Source organism: Temnothorax americanus, unplaced genomic scaffold (assembly GCF_048541705.1).
Source record: "Temnothorax americanus isolate GAGA-0224 unplaced genomic scaffold, ASM4854170v1 Scaffold23, whole genome shotgun sequence".
Lineage (NCBI taxonomy): Eukaryota > Metazoa > Arthropoda > Insecta > Hymenoptera > Formicidae > Temnothorax > Temnothorax americanus.
Window position 1 is genome coordinate 2,883,208 of NW_027509371.1, and position 19,494 is coordinate 2,902,701.

Consider the following 19,494-nt stretch of genomic DNA (forward strand, 5'->3'; position numbering starts at 1 on the left):
GAATCGCGTGTAGATGGTAGCTTAATGTACCGATTGTTTACCGCGTGCTGCATCACGCGCACGCGAGGTGTGCTCTCCGTAATTACGTTAACCATGCGCGCGCCATCCCGAGAGCTATATACCTTCTTCTCCGCGCGGACGGCTACTTTTCCATCTCGCTCGCGGTCGTGGCCACCTCTCGTTCGCGCCTCCGGGCTGTGTTCGCGTTATTATTATTTCAGCATGACGAGAGAGACTCGCACATTGCCATCTTACGTAACGCACGTGATGGTGGAGGGCAAAACAGAAAGAACGGCGGAGAAAAAGAGAGAGAGAGAGAGAGAATTGGAAAGAGGGAGGAAGAGGAGAATCGGCTTGGGTAGGGGAAAGGACGCGGAGCTCCTCCGTGGGGAAAGAGAGGGAGATCGCCTCCTAGGACTAGGTAGCTCGGCAAAGATCACGGCACCGGGCGTGGGAACAAGGCCCCTCCTGCTACGAGGCCTAGCAAGAGCGCGCGCGGAGAAAATTACCACCGACCTCGTCGGCGTGCCGCTTAACAGTACTTCGAGTGCCTTATCGGAACGGTCCGTAACCCCTGGCTCCAAGTCGTCCTTAAGATAGGTAACAGGCGCACGCAAACCCGACGCGGCCGCAGCCTGTTGCGCGTCTCACTTTCCTTCCTTCCTCCCATTCTTTTTTTTTCCCCCTCTTTTCACGTCGATTCTTCCGGAGTCGCGTGAATGATCGCGCGGAGACATCCGGCTCTCGATATAACTATGTAGAACAAAACAGATAATTTCTTAATGAGAATACTAATTATATTTTAAACCCAATCTTTTTGGGATATAGTTATAGGTCGAGTAAAAACATTTATTGTTAATTATATTTTATTGATAATCATCGATACCGATTGTGTTTTACTATACGTAAGAATTTAGTTATTATCTCGCGAATCAATGATGGTCTGCGAAACGTAAGAGGATACGGTGTGTTAAAGGGCTGCTGCGCGCTTCGTCGATCTTCTCGTTCTTATTGTTTATTCGATCAAAACCCGCGGAGTCGTCGTTTTGCGTCACGGTTCGTCGAACCTGAGCGAGGCCGCGAGGTATACGCCAAGATGCGTCGATTATGGCAGCCTTATCAAGCTGCACGAAGCGTCCGCGTTCTTCCCTACAAGCGGCTGATAGTATCCGATACAGAAATAGATTTTGGTGGTGATTTGATTACGGTTTACGGTGAATGAGCTTAGGGCAGGGAGGGAGGGACGAAGCTCGGTCAAGGCTTTGTTTATTTACATCATACAAAGTGCATCGCGTTCACATCGTCGCCGTGGCGACCTCGCGCGTGTTCTGTTCCCCCGATTACTTTCACCTCGATACGATAACGCGCTCGCCGCGCCGGTTGGAATTATTTCGATAACGCCGTCGAGAGCGCATCGTGAAACATTCTAAATGTCAGACTTTATACTGGAGTAAAGGTGTAATACACGCAAGGGAAATAAATTTAAAATAGAAATGACGCAAGAGTTGCCGGTCGCGCGTGGAACAAAGTAAAGGGGGTCGATCAAACGGAAATAATCGAACTGAACTAATTTAATCCTTCATTGCCAATCCCAGAGGCTTGTGGTCCCAGTGGTCCTCTCAGTCGAGGTAGGATCGCGAGGTTTTCGTCGGCGATGAGATCGCGATTAATCGATGTGTAACGCTCTCAAACACACATCCTTTCCTAAATCGCGACGCGGGCCTACCTGATGTGTCGTTGTTTTTATTTTCAATTTTCTCGCGCTCTACCTTCGCAACATCTGTTATTTCGCTACCGGCGACATCGGACGCTAGAAACGAGATTTTAATTAAGCCCGGTCCCGCGCGAGATGCAGCATCGCGGCGACTCATCGCGCGCGACGCGCCGAGATTCACCGAGAGTCTTGCAGTCTACGACGGGCACTTCCGCGCAAATGTGTGCCACGGGTTTCCCACGAGATGCGCCGGCGAATGGCGGCATAGGCGCGGGCATAGACCAATTACTACCGGGGAAGAGAGAGAGAGAGGGAGGGAGGGAGGGAGAGAGAAATTCTCGCTGGCGCGATTTGCGTGGAGAGCGACGATGGATCGCCTGGCGCTTGGTCGCCCTCCGGGGAAAAAAAAAGGAAGACGCGCGCGTCGCGATCTTTAATGACGGTCACGACGAATTGAATCGGCGATTACTCAGCGAACGTTCGCAGTTCGCATAACTGTTCACAGGCGGTAACGCTGTATCTTCGCGGTCGCGATTGATCCTCGCGGACTGAAAGCAGTGCTCGAAGCAGTGTGTCAATCCGCGTGTGTCAATCCTCGGACGCCGTTGACCTCTCAACGGAGATCCCGGAGAACTCGAGTGCACAATCGGAAAAGCTGATCTCCGGAAAAGTTGAATATAAATTTATATGTAACGAGAGACACAGCCTCTTCAGATTTCTTTAACAATCTCGCAAAGGGCTAAGATAATTGCCATTTCGCGATGATGCGCCGCGCAAATTCCGCCGTCGCCGCGTCCCCGCGAAACGCTCTTGCGCCTGCGGTGAAGCCGCGGTGGTGGTGGCGAGTGGCGAGTAAAACGGCGCCCGTCCGGCGTCCGCCAGGGGTAAATGGAGTCATGCTTTGGTTACACGAGGCCAACAAGAACGCCGGCGAGATGCAACGGTATACGTCATAACATTCCCACGATGAATCGGCCAGGCGTTTCTAAACCGACTGTCGGAGGTGCGTCGGCGATTCACGTTCTTGCCGTGACTACTTAATCGAGAGACTAAACAACGACGCTTCTCCAATCCGTGTAAATTAGACTTCGTCGCGAGATGCTCGTCACCTGCTTTCCCGCACAGATGAAAATCACGGTCGTGTCTTTTAGAGACCGTGCGCGCGCGCGATTTTACACCTGTCATTCTTTGCTCGGTCTCGATCGGCGATTATGCCGATTATACAGTGTTATGTTATAATTATATTATATAAAATGTATAATTATATTATATAATTACATCTTGTACTATATTATAATTTTCATGTCAAAATCGAACCTTGAACTATAGCGTCGAAACAAAGATTGGTCGGAAACTTTTATACCTTATATATAAAAATGAATAGACATTTATCTGTTTCCTCATTGCGCAATCGAGTCTTGGAAACCGATTTAAAGAACAAAATCTCTCGACTAACGGAAGCATTTCGTTATCACTCGACTTATATATTCCGATCCTTTTTTTTTTATTGGTTTACGCAACATGGCGAAATAAACCGTGTTTGTGGCCGCGCCGATCAACATGATGATACGCGAGTTCCAGGAAAGAACTCTATCCGGGCGATCCCCGGATTTCGTAATGTTGTCTCACGGCGGGCAAGTTCCTTTCGGGTGACCGGACTGACCGGCCGAAAATTACGCGAGAAAACAGGTGGAACGGGGGGACGGTGGACGCGCGACACGCAATATCGTCCTGTGTTCGCGCGGTCGTTGGTGACCTCGGCGTCTCGCAACGACTCGCAACTCCTATAAAATCCTGGAAACCCCGCGCATTTACTTTTTACATAATTGCAACCGCGTATAGTAACGGTTCCGCCGAGCGAGAGAGGGGAAAAAAACGCGACTGTTCCGCCTCCCCTTCCCCTTTCGACAGCGAAGGGAGGGGGGGGGAATTAGAAATTTCAATTAGCGCGAACGCGTTTCCTAATACGTGCGCCTTATACGGGAGCGTGAGAAACCGAACGGTTCGCGATTTTTACCGGTACTGGTTTTTTATCTGCAGATCCACATTTATTCAGTCGATCTCGGCGACAACGACCGCCACCGCTCGATTCCGATTAACAGATTAATCAATATTGATATCTAGCATCTAGCGACGTACTTCTTATATCACGCACCATAATTTTCTCGCGATAGTTTTCTTACGATGGTCTGAATGTTTTCGTGAATAGATCGCGCGTATTTATGCAGATATTTTTATCGTTAGGAAAATATGTAGGCAAAAGCAGATAGATAAGAAATAAAACTGCGAGATAAGCGGGTAGAGATTTTAATGACTCTCTCTCTCTCTCTCTCTATTTTCTTATTTATCCCCTTATTATCCGCTTTGCGATTCTAGCTTAGAGAATTTCAATTCTTTCTAGAGTTTCTTCTGCGTTTCTTCTGCAATTGATTAACACTGTGGATACATTGTTATTAACCCACCGGTATCTCGGAGCAAACCGCACTGTTCGTCTTCCGCATTTTTTATTTCTTTTCACAGAGGAAGCGCTGCAAGTTTGTGATGAAGACGCCAAGGTGGTAAATCAACTCCCTCCCGCGTATATTATAACGGCGGTTTCCGGGCCGCATCCGGGCCGTTTTGCGGAGAAAGCGGATCGCCGGGTGTATCTCAATACTTGGCGTCCGCTCTTGAAAGCCGCTTCCGGTGCGAAACGTGCGGTTTCCGGCGCACGTACAATATCGGCTACGCGCCTCGGCATATCGATAGTCAGTAAGAACGAGGCTCTCGCGAGCGCCGGTCGCTTCGGCGCGGTACTCCCGGTTTACTTTCAAATCGCGAACAAAGACGCGTTCGAGTCAATATTCTCAAACAATATTTCTCCAAAGTTTATTTTTTGTGTGTGTGTTAATAAATACTATCGTATGCTGTCTGCATATGAGTGACAAGTGTTTGTAAAATATCGGAGCAAGCAATTAAAGTGTTTGTAAAAAATTGTAACAGTGATAATAAGCGACTGCGGGATTCCGAGGTATTCTCTTCGCGTGAAATTATAAAAATTAAGCAAATGACTGATTATTTCGGATCCAAGGCACGGGATCCTTCACGGTGGTGGTATCGGGCCGACGCGATTCCATCTTCGCCGATCGCCTGCAAACGTCCTGGCGGGTATCCCCGCATTCCGGATCGGCGCACCTGCATTATGAAATACCGGAGTGGAAACGCTCGATGGGCTCCGACGAGAGGTGCTTTTGCATTCGAGTTCCCCCGATCGAATTTCTCCCTCCTTTTCCTTTTGCGATGCGCTGAAGAACTTCTTTGTTCCCCGTTTCGAAGTGGCTACCTTATAGCTCGAAGTGAATTTTCCCGGCCGCGCTAGAAACGTCGACGGCCTATTTCTTCCGGCAAAACGCCACTTCGAGTCCTGCCCGATCGCGATCGAGAAAAAGAGAAATCCAGCGATTTTGCAGCTAACACCGCGCCCACGCGCCTATGAAACAATCGGTCGAAAGGTCGAGGCGATCCTTGGACGACGCGATGTTCATAAGCTAGCTTTTATATCGAATAGAAAGAAGATAATCGTTTTCATATAAATATAAATTAAACGTCTATTTCGCCTACCTCGATTCCATGTAGATTCTAGAGTTCGTAGGTGTATCCTGAAAAAAATTGGATACATCGAACTCGAGAGAGAGAGAGTTCGTAAAAGATTAAATATATTAAGTAAGAGTGTATCGTGGAAAGAAATCAAGTATATATCGAAGCACCGACCTTGAAGCAGACCTTTTTGCCGCAGCTTTGCGAAAAGATATTGTTTATAGTATGTCATGTAAATAAATATTATTTACCTACAATATTTAATAGGTATAAAAATAATGTTATTCCTGCTTATACAGAGTGTTTCCTAAGTAAGTAGACAAACTCTTGAAGGGGATATTCCTTGGTTTATTTTAAGAAGAAAAGGTCCTATAAACATGTGTCCTATAAACTGCTTTAAAATACAAGGTGTCAAAGTTGTGGAAAAAAAGTATGAAAATTTTGAAAATCTGGAAAACGTTTAAAAATATTTGATTCAAATTTGATATGCGTACATGTGGTATTAAGAACCACTTTCTAGTACCGATGAAACATTTTCAGATCCACCAGGAATGTGTATCTTTGACACCCTCTGTATTTTGAAAACGAAGCAGTTTAGGACACATGTTTATAGAACCTTTTTTTCTTAAAATAAACCAAGAAATATCCCTTTCAAGTTTGTCTGCTTATTTAGGAAACTTTTCTGTATACATAAATAAGTATTTATGTGAAACGCATAAATAAGCATAAATAATTTTTGCACATTTTTTCTTCCACATTCCAACGGTATTGATATTTGATTACGAAACAAACGTACCTGCGAAACAAATAAGCTAAACCGATTCGAAGTATACGACGTATATAGTCTTCTGATTGTGAGATAATGTATGTATGTACAGATGTTTGCATGTCGGAAGACGTTATCGATGATTATCGTTTTTTGTTTCAGCGCCCAGGTCTTCGAACGCGGGTACCAACAACCTGCCGCCGTTGACGTTTCACCACGTGCACGGTGACAACATCAGGCTGTGCAACGGCGGTACGATCGCCCGGAGGCACGAGAGCTTTTGCAAGGGCGTCACGTTTAGCGCCAGACCCGTGCGAGTGGGCGAAAAGGTGAGATCCCCTCGAATCAATTTCTCTTGACGGCTTTTAAATCCACCGGCGCGGCGCCCGCCGCCGCCCGATTGTGGGAAACCGGCGACTCTCGTTACGCTCGAGATACCGCCGTTCGCATTCCTCGGAATATTAAAACGGATCGCCGCGACCATGAGAGAGCCGGGCTTTTTTTGCGTAGGTCGTTGTTTTGCATATCGTCCAGGTTGAAGTTACGAGCCCCTCCCGGCGATGTCCGACGTACACAGCGGGCTTATCTCGCGTGTCCGCCTGTAGTTAGGTAATACGAGCAGATCGTATGTGGCCGCGCTGAATGATTCGAACATAATTTTCAATGGAATCACCCGGTCTTCCGACGATCCGTCATGAATACGCGAAGGGAATAACCACACAGAGAAAAAAAGAAGGGTCCAGTCCGATCAAGACTTACAATATACTCGCGTGTACGCAAACGATCTATAATCTTGGAAGGGAGATTATATTACGTTAAACGAAGAAAACTTGCTTGAATAAAGTTTTTATTTATATAGTTCATTTTTATAGTTACATTTATATAGTTCAACCAAGAAAAAAAAGTTGAAATTCTTATAAGAAGATTATGTATTGTTACGTACATACAAGTATATAAGTTTTGATTTGACATTTCTTTTTTCCTGTGCAGTCGCTGTTGTTAAGACAAGTGGGCGTCGCGTTAGGTGTTTAAGCGTATTTTCGATTTCTACGTAGCGTATAATTTAGGAGTACAGTCGTAAAATTCTAATGACGCGACACGTGGGATGAACATAATTGAGCGTAATCAATTCCCGAGGATGCCTCGAATAAAGCTCCATTTTAGGATCGCCCATGCGGCACCTCTGCCGCCGCGCCCGTTTCGCAAGGTGGCTTCTTTCCTTTTCTCTGTCCTCCTACAAATCACGAGTCAAGTTCTACATGGTCGCTTTTCTGTGAAACCGCGCAGGTCTGTGTGAAGTTCCTGGAGATCTCCGACAATTGGAGCGGCGTGATCCGTTTCGGCTTCACCAGCAACGACCCGATCAATCTCCGGAGCGGTTTACCGAGGTACGCGTGTCCGGATCTGACGAACAAGCCGGGCTACTGGGCTAAGGCGCTCGCCGAGAGGTTCGCGGAGAGGGATACGGTGCTCTTCTACTACGTCACGTCGGCCGGCGACGTTCACTTCGGCGTCAATGGCGAGGAGAAGGGTCTCTTCTTCAGCGGCGTCGAGACCCGGGGCCCGCTCTGGGCGATCATCGACGTCTACGGCAACAGCACCGCGATCGAGTTCGTCGATCCGAATCGCCAGCACTTCAACAATATACGCAGAGGCGCCGAGCACAGCAACGAGGACAATGCGCAGCACAGCAGGCACTCGGCAATGGACGATGCCAGCAACGCAGGCCGGGATGTCGAAAGGATCATCGTGCCGTCTATGCAGAACATGTCGATTCATCACGAGCCCGACGTGGAGCTTCCCGGTCTTAGGTTTCAACCCCCCGGCGTCATTTTCACGCCCCTGCCCTTCCATTCGTAAGTATCGAGCGTGCTAGATCGTCCACTCGCGTTTCATCCGCGCGATCCAGCTATGGTTGATGCGTGTCGCGGAAAAGATTCTTGCCCTCGCTGGCTTAAATCGCGATTGAATTATCCGGAGAGAATTATCCAGCACCGACTGGACGTCACTTGCGCAATTACGCTTTCCGATTAGACTCGTTCGATCAAATTGGCAAAGTTTCGCATCACTCAACGCGATAGTTTTTTTTTTCGAGAGAATAACGCGAAAGTTGAAAGTCATCGATTTACGATGGAGTTACTTTACCCGGTGCACAACGATTCGCCGCGCCGCACAGAACTAATTTGCCGTCCGCTTTTCACGGTTTCCTAAGATGCCCGTCATTAAGCCGTCATTAAGCGAGCGAGCGCCGTTGAGGCTAATCGCTTCCTCGTTTTCTTTCTTCGCAGCACTCGGGGCAGGAACATCCGCTTCAGTAACCAGCAGTGTGTGGCGACGCGCACGGACACGGAGTTCTGTCACGGCTACGCGTTCACGGGCCGGCCGTTGCTGTTGGGCGAGCGATTGGTCGTGCAGATCCTCTCGACGGAACCGATGTACGTCGGCGCCCTCGCTCTGGGCCTGACCTCGTGCGATCCAGCGCGACTCACGGCGGAGGATCTGCCGGACGACAGCGACCTGCTGCTAGATCGTCCGGAGTACTGGGTGGTCTCCAAGGACGTAGCGTCGAGTCCGCAGCCCGGTGACGAGATTGCCTTCACGGTCACGCATTACGGCGAGGTGCAGATGAGCAAGAACGGCGGCCCGCCCAACGTCGTCATGCATGTCGATCAGAGCCTCCAACTGTGGGCGTTCGTGGACGCTTACGGGAGCACACAGCGTGTCAGAATGTTGGCCAGTAGACCAACGTCGCCGCCCCGGCAACGTCAGAGCAATCCCTCGCCTGCCAATGTCCAGCAGCAACAGCAACAGCAACAGCAGCAGCAGCAGCAACAGCACTCGAATCACAGCAACGCCGCTACGGAATTGTCCAGATTCTCCGAGATGGTGCAATTTAAACCGGCGGTGGGTGGCGGAACGGTGCTCGTCGTAAATCTACCACCCCAGGCCGGTTACCCGACGCCACCGCCGCCCACGCCACAACCGATTTACGCTTCCGCGACGCATAGGAATTCGCCGGCGCAACCGGTGCATCTCTCCGCGGCAGCGGCAGCGGCAGCCGCGCCCGCGCCAGTACCGCATCCCGGATCCTCTAGGCAGTCCTCGCCGCCGTTGACCGGAACGATGGCCAGCACCGGTTCGTCGACGTACGTCGACCCGGTGACCTACCAGAGCCTGGACGGCACCCTGACATCCGCGTCGTCGCGCGCGACCTCGTCCCATTTGCAGCAGTGGAGCGAGGGCCTGCAGCCGACGCTGGCCGGTCAGCCGAGCGAGTGCTCCATCTGCTACGAGCGCAACATCGATAGCGTGCTCTACATGTGCGGCCACATGTGTATGTGCTATACATGCGCGATTCAACAGTGGCGCGGCAAGGGCGGCGGTCATTGCCCACTTTGCCGGGCGCCGATCCGCGACGTTATCCGTATCTATCGGTCCTGAACAGTTCGGGACTGACCGAGAGAGGGACAGAGAGAGAGCGCGCGGACGTTTTCTCGGTTCCCAGCGCCGTCGTCGTCGTCGTCGTCGTCGTCGTCGTCGTCACCGCGTTCATTACCGTGCTTCCGTCGTCTTGGTTTCCTTCCGCGTCGAATCCGCCGTGCTTCATCGCCGTCGCGCTTCTCGCCCGTCTCCACGACTACCGGAACGAACGAACGAACAAACGCTAAGTCGAAGCGGAATTTGCCACCTTCACACTGCCGTATCTCTTTTTCTATTGAAACGTGAGGCACGTTGTTCCGGCAAGTAAAACAAATCGATATACCGGGGAACGAGTCATTTCCCGTGGGATCTTCTCGGGGACTGCGAAACGCAGAGTTGCGCTGAATCGAATATTTAACGGTATTAATGTTTAAGGCAGTTCGCGACGCGTTAGCGTGATCGTGTCGCTGTCAATTAACATGTTAATGGGTGGACCACGCGCACAAAGAAAGCAGGAGTGCTTTCGAAATCGCGATCACTGCCACTACTGTCGATCGAGCGAGAACGCGGGGATGAATTGCCGCGGATACGAGCAAGCGAGCGAGTGAGAGAGATTGAAAGAGAACAAAAGAGAGAATGTGAGAGAATGAAAGCGATGGAAAGTTGTAGTTGGTCGAGTTTGCTTGTATGTACATCGATATTCTGTCTGCCAATCTGTATTGTAAGTGAGCGAAACGTAAATGACTGTGAATCGTACGATTGCGTCATTGACAAAAGAGATCGATCCTAGATATTTTCACAAACGACATAATCGTCATTATACCATTACCAATTACTACCGCTCTGAACTACCACTATTACTATTCTATTACTATTGCTACTACCACTTACTACCGTACTACTCTTCCAATCTTTAACTATTATTTTATTATTACTATTATTATTATTAATATTTTATCGCTACTCTTAATTATATTATTATTAGTTGTTCGTTCATTGTAACTGTCCTTAATTACTCGCGAGTAGCTTCGTTTTACCACGACCGCTATTATTTTTACAATTTACCGATTATAGTGATGGTTGGTGAATTAACATAGTCACTATCTCGTAGCATGATTATTATTTAATGGACCGTATGATTACATAGCGCAAACTTTCCGATCAGACGCCTAGAATATCTGGATAGCATTCGCGTCTCCGACCCCATTTATATGGGCGATCGAAAAGACCTCGTCGTCTTGTACCCTTGCCACGACGAGAGCGTGATGGACTCGAGGTCCAACGTTGTTCATTCTCCTCGATTATTTTCGCCTTAAACGATAATGTTTGAGCGTCCGTGATCATCGCCGATCGTGTCAGGTGGGGTTTTACCAAAGATCCTAAGCATTTCCCGCCTGTTTTACCCGGCCTTCTCGACACTCCAACGGGCATTCGTGCGTGCAGGCAAATCCTAACGATGACAATCGCTTCAATCTAGCTAACAATATTCGTTTTGCTAATAACGTCACCGCGCTCGAATTTTCAGCGTTTCGTGACACGAATATCGTTTGTACGCGGATTGATTATACGCCTGACGACGATCAGTAAGAGATTTTTGGCCTTCGCGCAGCGATTCTGCAGGTCCACAAGACGCTGCGAAGCACTGTAAAATTGACTTGAAAGTTGATTGCGAACTAACACAGCGAAGCCTTTTTTCGAATACTTTTCTAATTCGACGGAGCTTGGAACTGTCAAGAATTTACATTTGTTCTGAACTCTGTCGCGTGGCTTTACCTTCGGCGATTCGCGTTGACCCTTTGGACGTGAAAAGAGATGAGAACACGGTGTGGCATTGATTTCATTGATCCTCGGACGACTTGGAAATTTCTGTTAATCTTGGAAACGGTGTCTTGCGCGTCCGGTGTGTCTCATCGCGCGCTTGTAAAGTTTTTCATCTCGACAAGAAATTGTTCTAGGCGAAGTTTACCTCTGAATATCTTTGTAAATCCATGTCCTTTGACCAGTTACGAACGAGAACGACGTTGTGTCCTCGTTAGTTGATACTGATAGAGAATTGTCGATGTTTTAATTTGCGATTTGCCTCTCTAGAGGAGAGGGAGACAAATTTTTCACAGTCCAGAGACAACTTGAAACGACTTTCGAGCCAAAGGGGACGACGTGTTTGGCCCTTTAAAGAGTTACTTTTTAACGAATACTAGAGAAGCGAGGAGGAAGAAGACTCTCCCCTTCGAATATATGATAACGGATGCGCAATAAAGCGATAGTGAAAATCTCTAGTCCAGCGAGCGGCGGACTTAGTCTGCCAATCCAAAAAGTATGATGAAAAGAACGAGATAAAAAGCTTTTTCCCTTTTTTTCTCTAAGTGAACGGAAGAGGGAGAATAGGTAGATACAGGGAGAGAAAGAGAGAGAGAGAGAGACACCGAGAAGTTTTATAGATATGAAGATATGCAAATTATTACGCGTGTCTGCCAGCGAACGGCGCGTCCAAGATTCTATTAAAAAGAATATAACAATAGATTATTATTATTCTATTGATACGATACGATAAAGAACTGTTCCAAAATGTCGCCGACGATGCGACGATAGAGCGAAAGATGGAGAGGGGGAGAGAGAGAGAGAGAGAGAGAGAGAGAGAGAGAGAGAGAGAGAGAGAGAGAGAGAGAGAGAGAGAGATAGGGTAAGAGTTATGCTTGATAATGATTACGACGAATGTTTATCACTATTGTCATCGTTATCGCTGTAATTAACGTGATTAGTTGTCGTGTTATTCTGTCGTCAGCTTGGCAGCATCTCTATCATCGCTCTACGTTTCTACTTTGATTTACTATCGCCCTTATTATTATTGTACGATTATGCGACTAACGACTATTTAATTCGGTATTACTTCCCCAGCTTAGTATGTCCACGAGAAAGGGAAAGTACATTTGTTTTTTTATTTCTTTGCAATATCTTGTTTTAAATTTCCCACGTGTCAACGTAACACGCACAAATACAGAACGTTCACGTTTTTTACACCACACTTTACTACAAAAAAAAGGGGGGGATAAAAGTTTTACGCGCTATGCGAGAGTTTCTGCGACCGTAATGTAAAGATGCAGACGGAAATTTATACATATGTAATATAATTCGCGCAGCCACGTGCTGTTCCAACAATAAAAAGCCTATAATATCTATAAAGGGCGTTCTGTCTTTCATTCCCCTTTTCTCACGGATTTCCTCTGAAAATCTTCGTTAAGAATTCCCTCAAGTTTCCGATCAAAGAATTCCAATAACACAGAAATTGCTCCAAGTATTTTTTATTATATCACAAAAACGCAAAAAAACTCGTATGTCTAAAATAAAAGCGATATAAAATATGTATAAGACAACAAAAAAACAATGTAAAAGACCTAGAAAAATGGTACGACCGAATAAACAAACAAAACAAAAGAAACGTTCATTTATCCCACCAAAGTGCATGCGTTCTTGGTGCACGTGATTATCACTGCGAGTCTTTTGAAAACGATCAAACTTCTTCTTCGCCACCAATATCTAAGGAATCCGTGGCGACTTCGTGATAATCCTTCTCTAACGCGGCCAAGTCCTCCCTGGCTTCGTTAAATTCGTTTTCCTCCATGTTCTCGCCGACGTACCTGATGATTACAATTCGCGAATGAGGACAGATCATCCTCAACGAGTCTAAATTTGCGAAATAGAAACGAATGTAGTTTACCAATGAACGAAAGCTCGTTTGCTGAACATAAGATCGAATTTACGGTTCAGTCGGCCCCACGCCTCCGCGATTGCCGTGGTATTCGCCAACATGGCCATGGCTCTTTGTACCTTTGCCAGATCACCGCCCGGTACTACGGTTGGTGGTTGGTAATTGATCCCTACCTATTGTAATCCAAATCAAACCGAAAAAAAATGTCAAACTCGATTATTACGTGCGAAATATTCTGAAGCGGGATAAATATATATATAGCTGATAAATTGGAATTTGTTCCGAAATTCTTTTTACGTTGACAGTACACACAAAGTAGAACTTTTACAACCAACAATTTACGAATTATTGCAAAATTGTCACGAAGAAGTGTCACTAGACCAAGAACCTTGAAGCCCGTTGGACACCAATCGACAAACTGTATTGTTCTCTTGGTCTTGATGGTCGCAATAGAGGCGTTGACGTCCTTCGGCACCACGTCGCCTCTATATAGCAAGCAGCAGGCCATGTACTTGCCCCTTCGTGGATCGCACTTGACCATCTGCATGGCCGGCTCGAAGCAGGCCGAGGTGAGCTCCATCACGGTAAGCTGCTCGTGGTAGGCCTTTTCGATAGACACGATGGGCGCGTAGGTCGCCAGAGGGAAATGTATCCTGGGATAGGGCACAAGATTCGTCTGGAACTCGGTGAGGTCGATATTGAGGGCGCCGTCGAATCTCAGAGAGGCCGTGATCGACGAGACAATCTGGCCAATCAGCCGGTTCAGATTCGTGTAGGTTGGTCGTTCGATGTCCAAGTTACGCCGGCAAATGTCGTAGATCGCCTCGTTGTCTACGAGGAACGCGCAATCAGAGTTCTCCAGCGTGGTGTGGGTCGTCAAAATCGCGTTGTAGGGTTCAACGACCGCCGTGGAGATCTGCGGCGACGGATATATGGCGAACTCTAGCTTCGCCTTCTTGCCGTAGTCCATGGACAGCCGGTCCATCAGCAGACTAGCGAAGCCAGATCCGGTACCACCGCCGAACGCATGAAAGATGAGGAAACCCTGAAGACCAGCACACATGTCGGCTATTTTGCGTATCCTATCCAGCACGAGATCGATGATCTCCTTGCCCAGGGTATAGTGACCGCGCGCGTAATTGTTTGCGGCATCTTCCTTGCCAGAGATTAGTTGCTCGGGATGGAACAGCTGATGATACGTCCCCGTGCGTACTTCGTCTAAAGGGTGATGACGAAGGAATGTATATATTAGCTTATCGATATTGTCATTTCATTATTAATCGCTGTCGTAAAACGAGCTTACCTATCACTGTCGGTTCGAGATCGAGGAAAACGGCCCTAGGTACGTATTTTCCACCGCCTGTCTCGCTGAAAAAGGTTTGAAAGCCCTCGTCGCTCGCGCAGGTCTGCGGTGGCAACATGCCGTCGGGTTGTATGCCGTGTTCCAAGCAATAAAGCTCCCAGCAAGCGTTGCCCATCTGCACGCCGCCTTGGCCGATGTGGATCGAAAGCACTTCGCGCTTTCAGTTTCGATTAATCAATATATCTTATCGCAAATCTACATCCTTTACCGTTAAACTATTACAATAAACTATACACGTCCCCGCTGCTTATAAATTCACATTTTTTATTAATTTTGATTTGAATTTGTGATTTCTAATGTTTAGAGTTGTATCTCGAGATTGTGATAGCGCATATAAAGCCTAAATGATTTAGTATTTTATTATCATGCGGAAAAACGTGATTGATGATTTTCGAATTGCTAAATCAAATGATTAACTGTATTTTTTTATATTTACCATTTTGAAGACTCGTTTGCTTGCAATAAGTGGGATAAACGAGCGCTATTGACACCGGAAATGTTTGACGCGGATTGATAACGAGACGATTTGTTTCGCGATTTTCTTTCTCGTTGTCCAGGGAGACGGTAGAAATAAATGTAAAAATCTAGTAAGCCTTAATTCTCAGATATAGAATTTTTGTACCGCAAAAAACTGTCGACGTTGTATCGCAAGGATTCAGTTAAAAAATTCAAGTTTTCAATCCCCTAGATGTATTCATTTTTATCATGTAAAAATACAAAGTTTTAAGACATTGAATTGTTAATCCAATATATTCGACATTTTATTATTTCTAAAAATTTCATAAAATTATTATTGCAAGGGTTTTTGGCAATAAGAATCTATTAGAATAGAATAATTACTTTATTTGGCCCCGAAGGGGCCTTAAAGGGCATTTTTGAGGAACGTACCCAAACCTTTACAAATAGCGAATAAGAATCTATATATTAATTGGGATCGTTAGTTAACAACTATAACAGTACTTTCAATAAAATAAAAAAAAGTTGATGTAAAATCTTTTTTTAAATATATTTTTTTCGGATTAAGAAATAATGTGTATAATACGTTATTTTAATTTAATGTGTATATATATAAATATATATATATATATTAAATTAATAGACAATTAATGTATAACAATGTTATTAATATGCATTATATCTCTTGTCATTATTAATTCTACTTCTAAAAGGCACCCTTTAATTCTTGAATTCATTAATTAGCATAAATAAACGATTATTGGCAGTATATGGCTTATAAAAATAATCTTTGTAAAAGATTAGGCGAGATAATATTATTTGGTCAGAATTACGCGAAAACGAGCGCAAATCAACGAGCACGTGAGATTTTTTTGCTCTTATCGTTCTCGATGGCAGGTGGCGGACCTTTGGCGCTTTGATGTCGATTGTAAACGCTGAAAAAAGTGACAAAATACTTGTTGTCAAAACTCCTTCCGATCAATTACAAAATGTTAGTTCAAGCTAGCTGAAGTGTTAGAAGCACAAGAATCACGATGAAATTCGTATAAAACGGATAATTCAGAAATTTTCATTCTCCAAAGCGTTCGGTTTTTTTTAAATTGTGCTATGCAGCAGTTCGTAATAAAGCGAGAGAAACACCTACTATCGATACGTTTCCGAGCGTATGTAGTCTATGACATGAGATATGCCCACTTGCAACTGATCGCCGATCGGAGTAACCCACGGATTAAACTCCATTCGGAATACAGCCTTGTTACTCACCAGATCCAGATTCCCTGTAATATGAATTCTGCAGTATACATTTTGCCTAGCTATTCTACCACACTGTTAAATTCGTAGTGTCAAATTATATAACTTGAGTAATTTTTAACCATTCCTATAGATCGCCACTTTTACTTAAAATGTCATTAATTTAACTTAAAAAATATAAATTTAACTGAACCAACAGAGTTAAAATAATACTGTTTTGTATTAAAATAATAAATTTCGACACACATATAGTAGTTAAAAATTACAAAATGTTATAAGGAGTGATTTTTTTATTTTCTAATATTTAACAGTGTACGATTTTATACACACATCGTCGTATTCTATTTACCTATCTCGGGAGGTAACACCGTCAAGCGATTTCCTTGAATATGCAGCTCCCTAAGACGCGTCAGTTCGCCGATCTCTTTCGGTAACTCGATCAGATCGTTCTCCCTCAGTACGAGCTGAAATATTACAATCAAGAGAGTCTTACATCGAGAGAAACGGAATATTTTTTTTTTTTCATAAAGTTCCAAAACTACGAAAGCGTTAAAATCCTCTTACAATCTGAAGATTTTTCAACTGGCCGATTTCAGGCGGCAGATACTCGAAATCGTTGTCGGCGAGGTAGAGCGCTCTTAGGGTCTCTAAAGAAAGGACGAATTAATGTGCGGATTTTTGCGGAGAAACGCATTAGACGATTTAACAACCGTGACTGACCCATCATGAAGAAATTTCCGGGTAGGTTCTTTTCGCTGAGATTGTTGTACGTCAAGTCCAACACCTCGAGGACCGGAAACGCGCCGAACCCGCGAGGAAGCACGTCTAACCGATTCATCCTGCCGGAAGTTTAACGCTCTGATAAATTTCCGTCGCGAAATAAAGCTAAGGGTACGCGTGGCACGCCCTACAGTCTACATTGTCTACACTGTTAAATTCGTAGTGTCAAATTATGCTCAATTATAATAATTTTTAACCATTTTTTTATAAGTCGCCACTGCTCCTACTCAATATATCGTTAATTCAACTAAAACAATGTTAATTTAATTAAACCAATGTAGTTAAAATAATACCGTTTCGCGTTAAAATAATAAATTTCGACACGTATGGTAGTTAAAAATAACAAAACTCAAGATATAAGGCCTGCGTTCGTTTATTCCCATTGGGAGCTCTATTGCTGGGAAAATAAAATATATTAATTACACGTAACGCGTGTGATTAGATTTTATTTTCCCAATAGCTGCCAATGTATAATAAATAAACGAACGCAAGCATTTTAAATTTCATCCTTTAATACAAAATCTACTGACCCCACGTTCAGGATCCTCAACTTCGGCATTTGCGACAGAGATATAGGCAGCTCGGTGATGTGATTGTTGAAGAGATTCAGTATCTCTAAGTTGACTAGATTGGCGAGACCCGGTGGCACCGCTGTACCGAAAACCACAATTGTATTGTAGGTAATACATCATACATCAATTGAATTGGCGGACAATATAATTGCGTTAAGCTGGAAGACACGCTCACCTTGAATTTTATTGTGGCTTAGCGTCAGCCTCGTTACGTTAATCATACTCACTGAAACACGCCAAGACTTTTGTAAGCTCATCTTCAGTTTGGTAGTGAAAAATTAGCGATGATTAAGATTCGTAACTTTGTATATTTAGTGTTAGATTTTCCAAATTTTACTTCGAGGAAAGTATACTTTTGCTCGCAAATATATCATGATTTCGACGGAAAGGTAATTTGCGTGAAAAAAAAGCACGTAACTCTTGTCATCTCTATATCTTATATTTTTACAAGTGTATTTAAATATATTAAAATCCCGTTTAATCTTTAGAGAATAATAGATTGTAAAAATGTTCTTTTAACGCAAAACTCAATGTGTAAAAATCTTTGAGAACATTAATTATAAATTCGAAATTAAAAAATTACAAAAATAGTGGATTTTATGAGAATTTACAAGGTCGGTCATTACCAAGTTAATTTTTGCGTCAAATGTGACATCTATAGTTTTTAGCGACGCTAATTATAAATCTAAAGTAAAAGTTATAACAATAATAGATACCAAATTTACTGAAAATTGATGGACATGTGTAAAAACTATTAGGATGGCCAGATATTGAATTTTTACAATGTTTGTTCTCAGATTCGTGAAAAACTTGTAAATACCGATTCCCTTACATGCGATTCGAAAAAAATCTAAAAATTCTATACACAGGGCGCGAGATGTTCCAGCATTTTAAAATCATACATTGCAGTAAATTGCATATTATCGCTTAAACAACATTCTCACAATTTCAAAACAGAAAAAGAATTCTCTTTAAATATGAATATTTCATTAAGTTTCGCGTTCGCGCAACGGAGCTTAACATACTGTTTATCTTTAAAAACGCCAAGTGTCAAATTTAAAAGGCCAGGCAGCGCGCGTGGTACGCGCGTGCGCCGACCCGCCCACGTGATCCGGTTCCGCGCAGGCCGCAGAACGGCTGTGCGCCGTGCGGTGTGCGGTGCTGCCGGCTGCGGATCGCGCGAGCGGAGAGATCCAGGCCGCGGGCGACAAGCGACAAGTTGCCTAATTTGGCGATCCGCGATGACGCGCGCGCGAGAACGCGCGGATGAGACTCACGCAATCCCGGCATCTCCTCGAACGTCGCGATACCCTTGTCCGCGAGGTCCAGCTCGGGATTCTGGATCTCCCGGGCCTCGTCCAGCACCTTCTTCGCCTTCGACATCTTCCCCGCAGGAATACACGACACTGGCGCGGTCTGATTCATTGCGCGCGCAATCGCCGTGCCGCGGCACACACGTCGGGCGCGTCGGGCGTCGTCGGAGCAGTCGCGCGCGGAGGAGAGGAATCGGCGTCGCCCGTTATTGGCGGTGGCGCTATATTCTGTCGTTTCCAGCTCGTCAGATGGCGCGGTTTTTGTGTGTATACGTGTGAATTTCATCTGACCACATAAAATAGATTTATATTGTTACTCGATTTTCACAAGAAAAATTTGACATAATAAAGCAGAATAACTCTGGGCCCCAAAGCACTCAGTTTTTTTATTTCCTTGATAAAAGTTTATCAATATCAAAGCGGAAGAACTTACTCGACTGCGATATTCATTTAACTTTAATTATTTTTAAGCAACGGCCAAACTTCGAAAAGGAAAGCGTTCACGCCGTTCACTATAAGAACTAAAAATGTTGATAATTATTGGCGTTGCCATTTCGTGGGTGACGACTTTACGTGC

The 19,494-nt window shown here is 45.1% G+C and overlaps 3 protein-coding genes across 7 annotated transcripts in view; 1 reads left to right on the forward strand and 2 right to left on the reverse strand.

Annotated features, from left to right (window-relative positions):
• Positions 1–12,656, forward strand: part of Neur (E3 ubiquitin-protein ligase neur) — a 59,912-nt gene extending 47,256 nt beyond the window's left edge. For 4 of the 5 annotated variants that reach the window (XM_077407817.1, XM_077407821.1, XM_077407816.1 and 1 more), the window contains exons 2-4: positions 6,219–6,385; positions 7,344–7,912; positions 8,345–12,656. In XM_077407817.1, the coding sequence (XP_077263943.1) occupies positions 6,219–6,385; positions 7,344–7,912; positions 8,345–9,497 (1,889 nt within the window). In that variant the 3' untranslated portion in view covers positions 9,498–12,656. Of the gene's footprint in view, positions 1–4,474; positions 4,939–6,218; positions 6,386–7,343; positions 7,913–8,344 lie in introns of those variants that run through there. The other variant, XM_077407818.1, reaches the window with a different exon arrangement.
• Positions 12,657–12,713: 57 nt separating this feature from the next.
• LOC143898394 (tubulin alpha-1 chain) lies at positions 12,714–14,699 on the reverse strand. The gene is made up of 4 exons (XM_077407847.1): positions 14,486–14,699; positions 13,571–14,400; positions 13,192–13,355; positions 12,714–13,111 (listed from the first exon to the last, which is right to left on the reverse strand). Exons 1-4 carry the CDS (start codon positions 14,658–14,660, stop codon positions 12,985–12,987), a joined length of 1,296 nt encoding a protein of 431 aa, XP_077263973.1. The 5' UTR covers positions 14,661–14,699; the 3' UTR covers positions 12,714–12,984.
• A 668-nt stretch (positions 14,700–15,367) lies between these two features.
• On the reverse strand, positions 15,368–19,179 carry Ics (ras suppressor protein 1). The gene is made up of 8 exons (XM_077407839.1): positions 18,882–19,179; positions 17,780–17,830; positions 17,563–17,683; positions 16,973–17,091; positions 16,817–16,899; positions 16,602–16,716; positions 16,146–16,278; positions 15,368–15,936 (listed from the first exon to the last, which is right to left on the reverse strand). The coding sequence occupies exons 1-8, from the start codon at positions 19,027–19,029 to the stop codon at positions 15,852–15,854; spliced, it is 855 nt and encodes a 284-aa protein (XP_077263965.1). The 5' UTR covers positions 19,030–19,179; the 3' UTR covers positions 15,368–15,851.
• Positions 19,180–19,494: the final 315 nt, after the last annotated feature.

Coding starts and splice junctions, on each gene's coding strand:
- Ics (XM_077407839.1), bottom strand. CDS start 19,029: ATGAATCAGACCGCGCCAGTGTCGTGTATTCCTGCGGGGAAGATGTCG. Junction 17,684..17,779: donor AAGCCACAATAAAATTCAAG/GTGAGCGTGTCT, acceptor TTTTCGGTACAG/CGGTGCCACCGGGTCTCGCC. Junction 16,900..16,972: donor CGGAAATTTCTTCATGATGG/GTCAGTCACGGT, acceptor TCCTTTCTTTAG/AGACCCTAAGAGCGCTCTAC.
- LOC143898394 (XM_077407847.1), bottom strand. CDS start 14,660: ATGGGCAACGCTTGCTGGGAGCTTTATTGCTTGGAACACGGCATACAA. Junction 14,401..14,485: donor TCTCGAACCGACAGTGATAG/GTAAGCTCGTTT, acceptor ATCACCCTTTAG/ACGAAGTACGCACGGGGACG. Junction 13,112..13,191: donor AAACGAGCTTTCGTTCATTG/GTAAACTACATT, acceptor TGTAATCATCAG/GTACGTCGGCGAGAACATGG.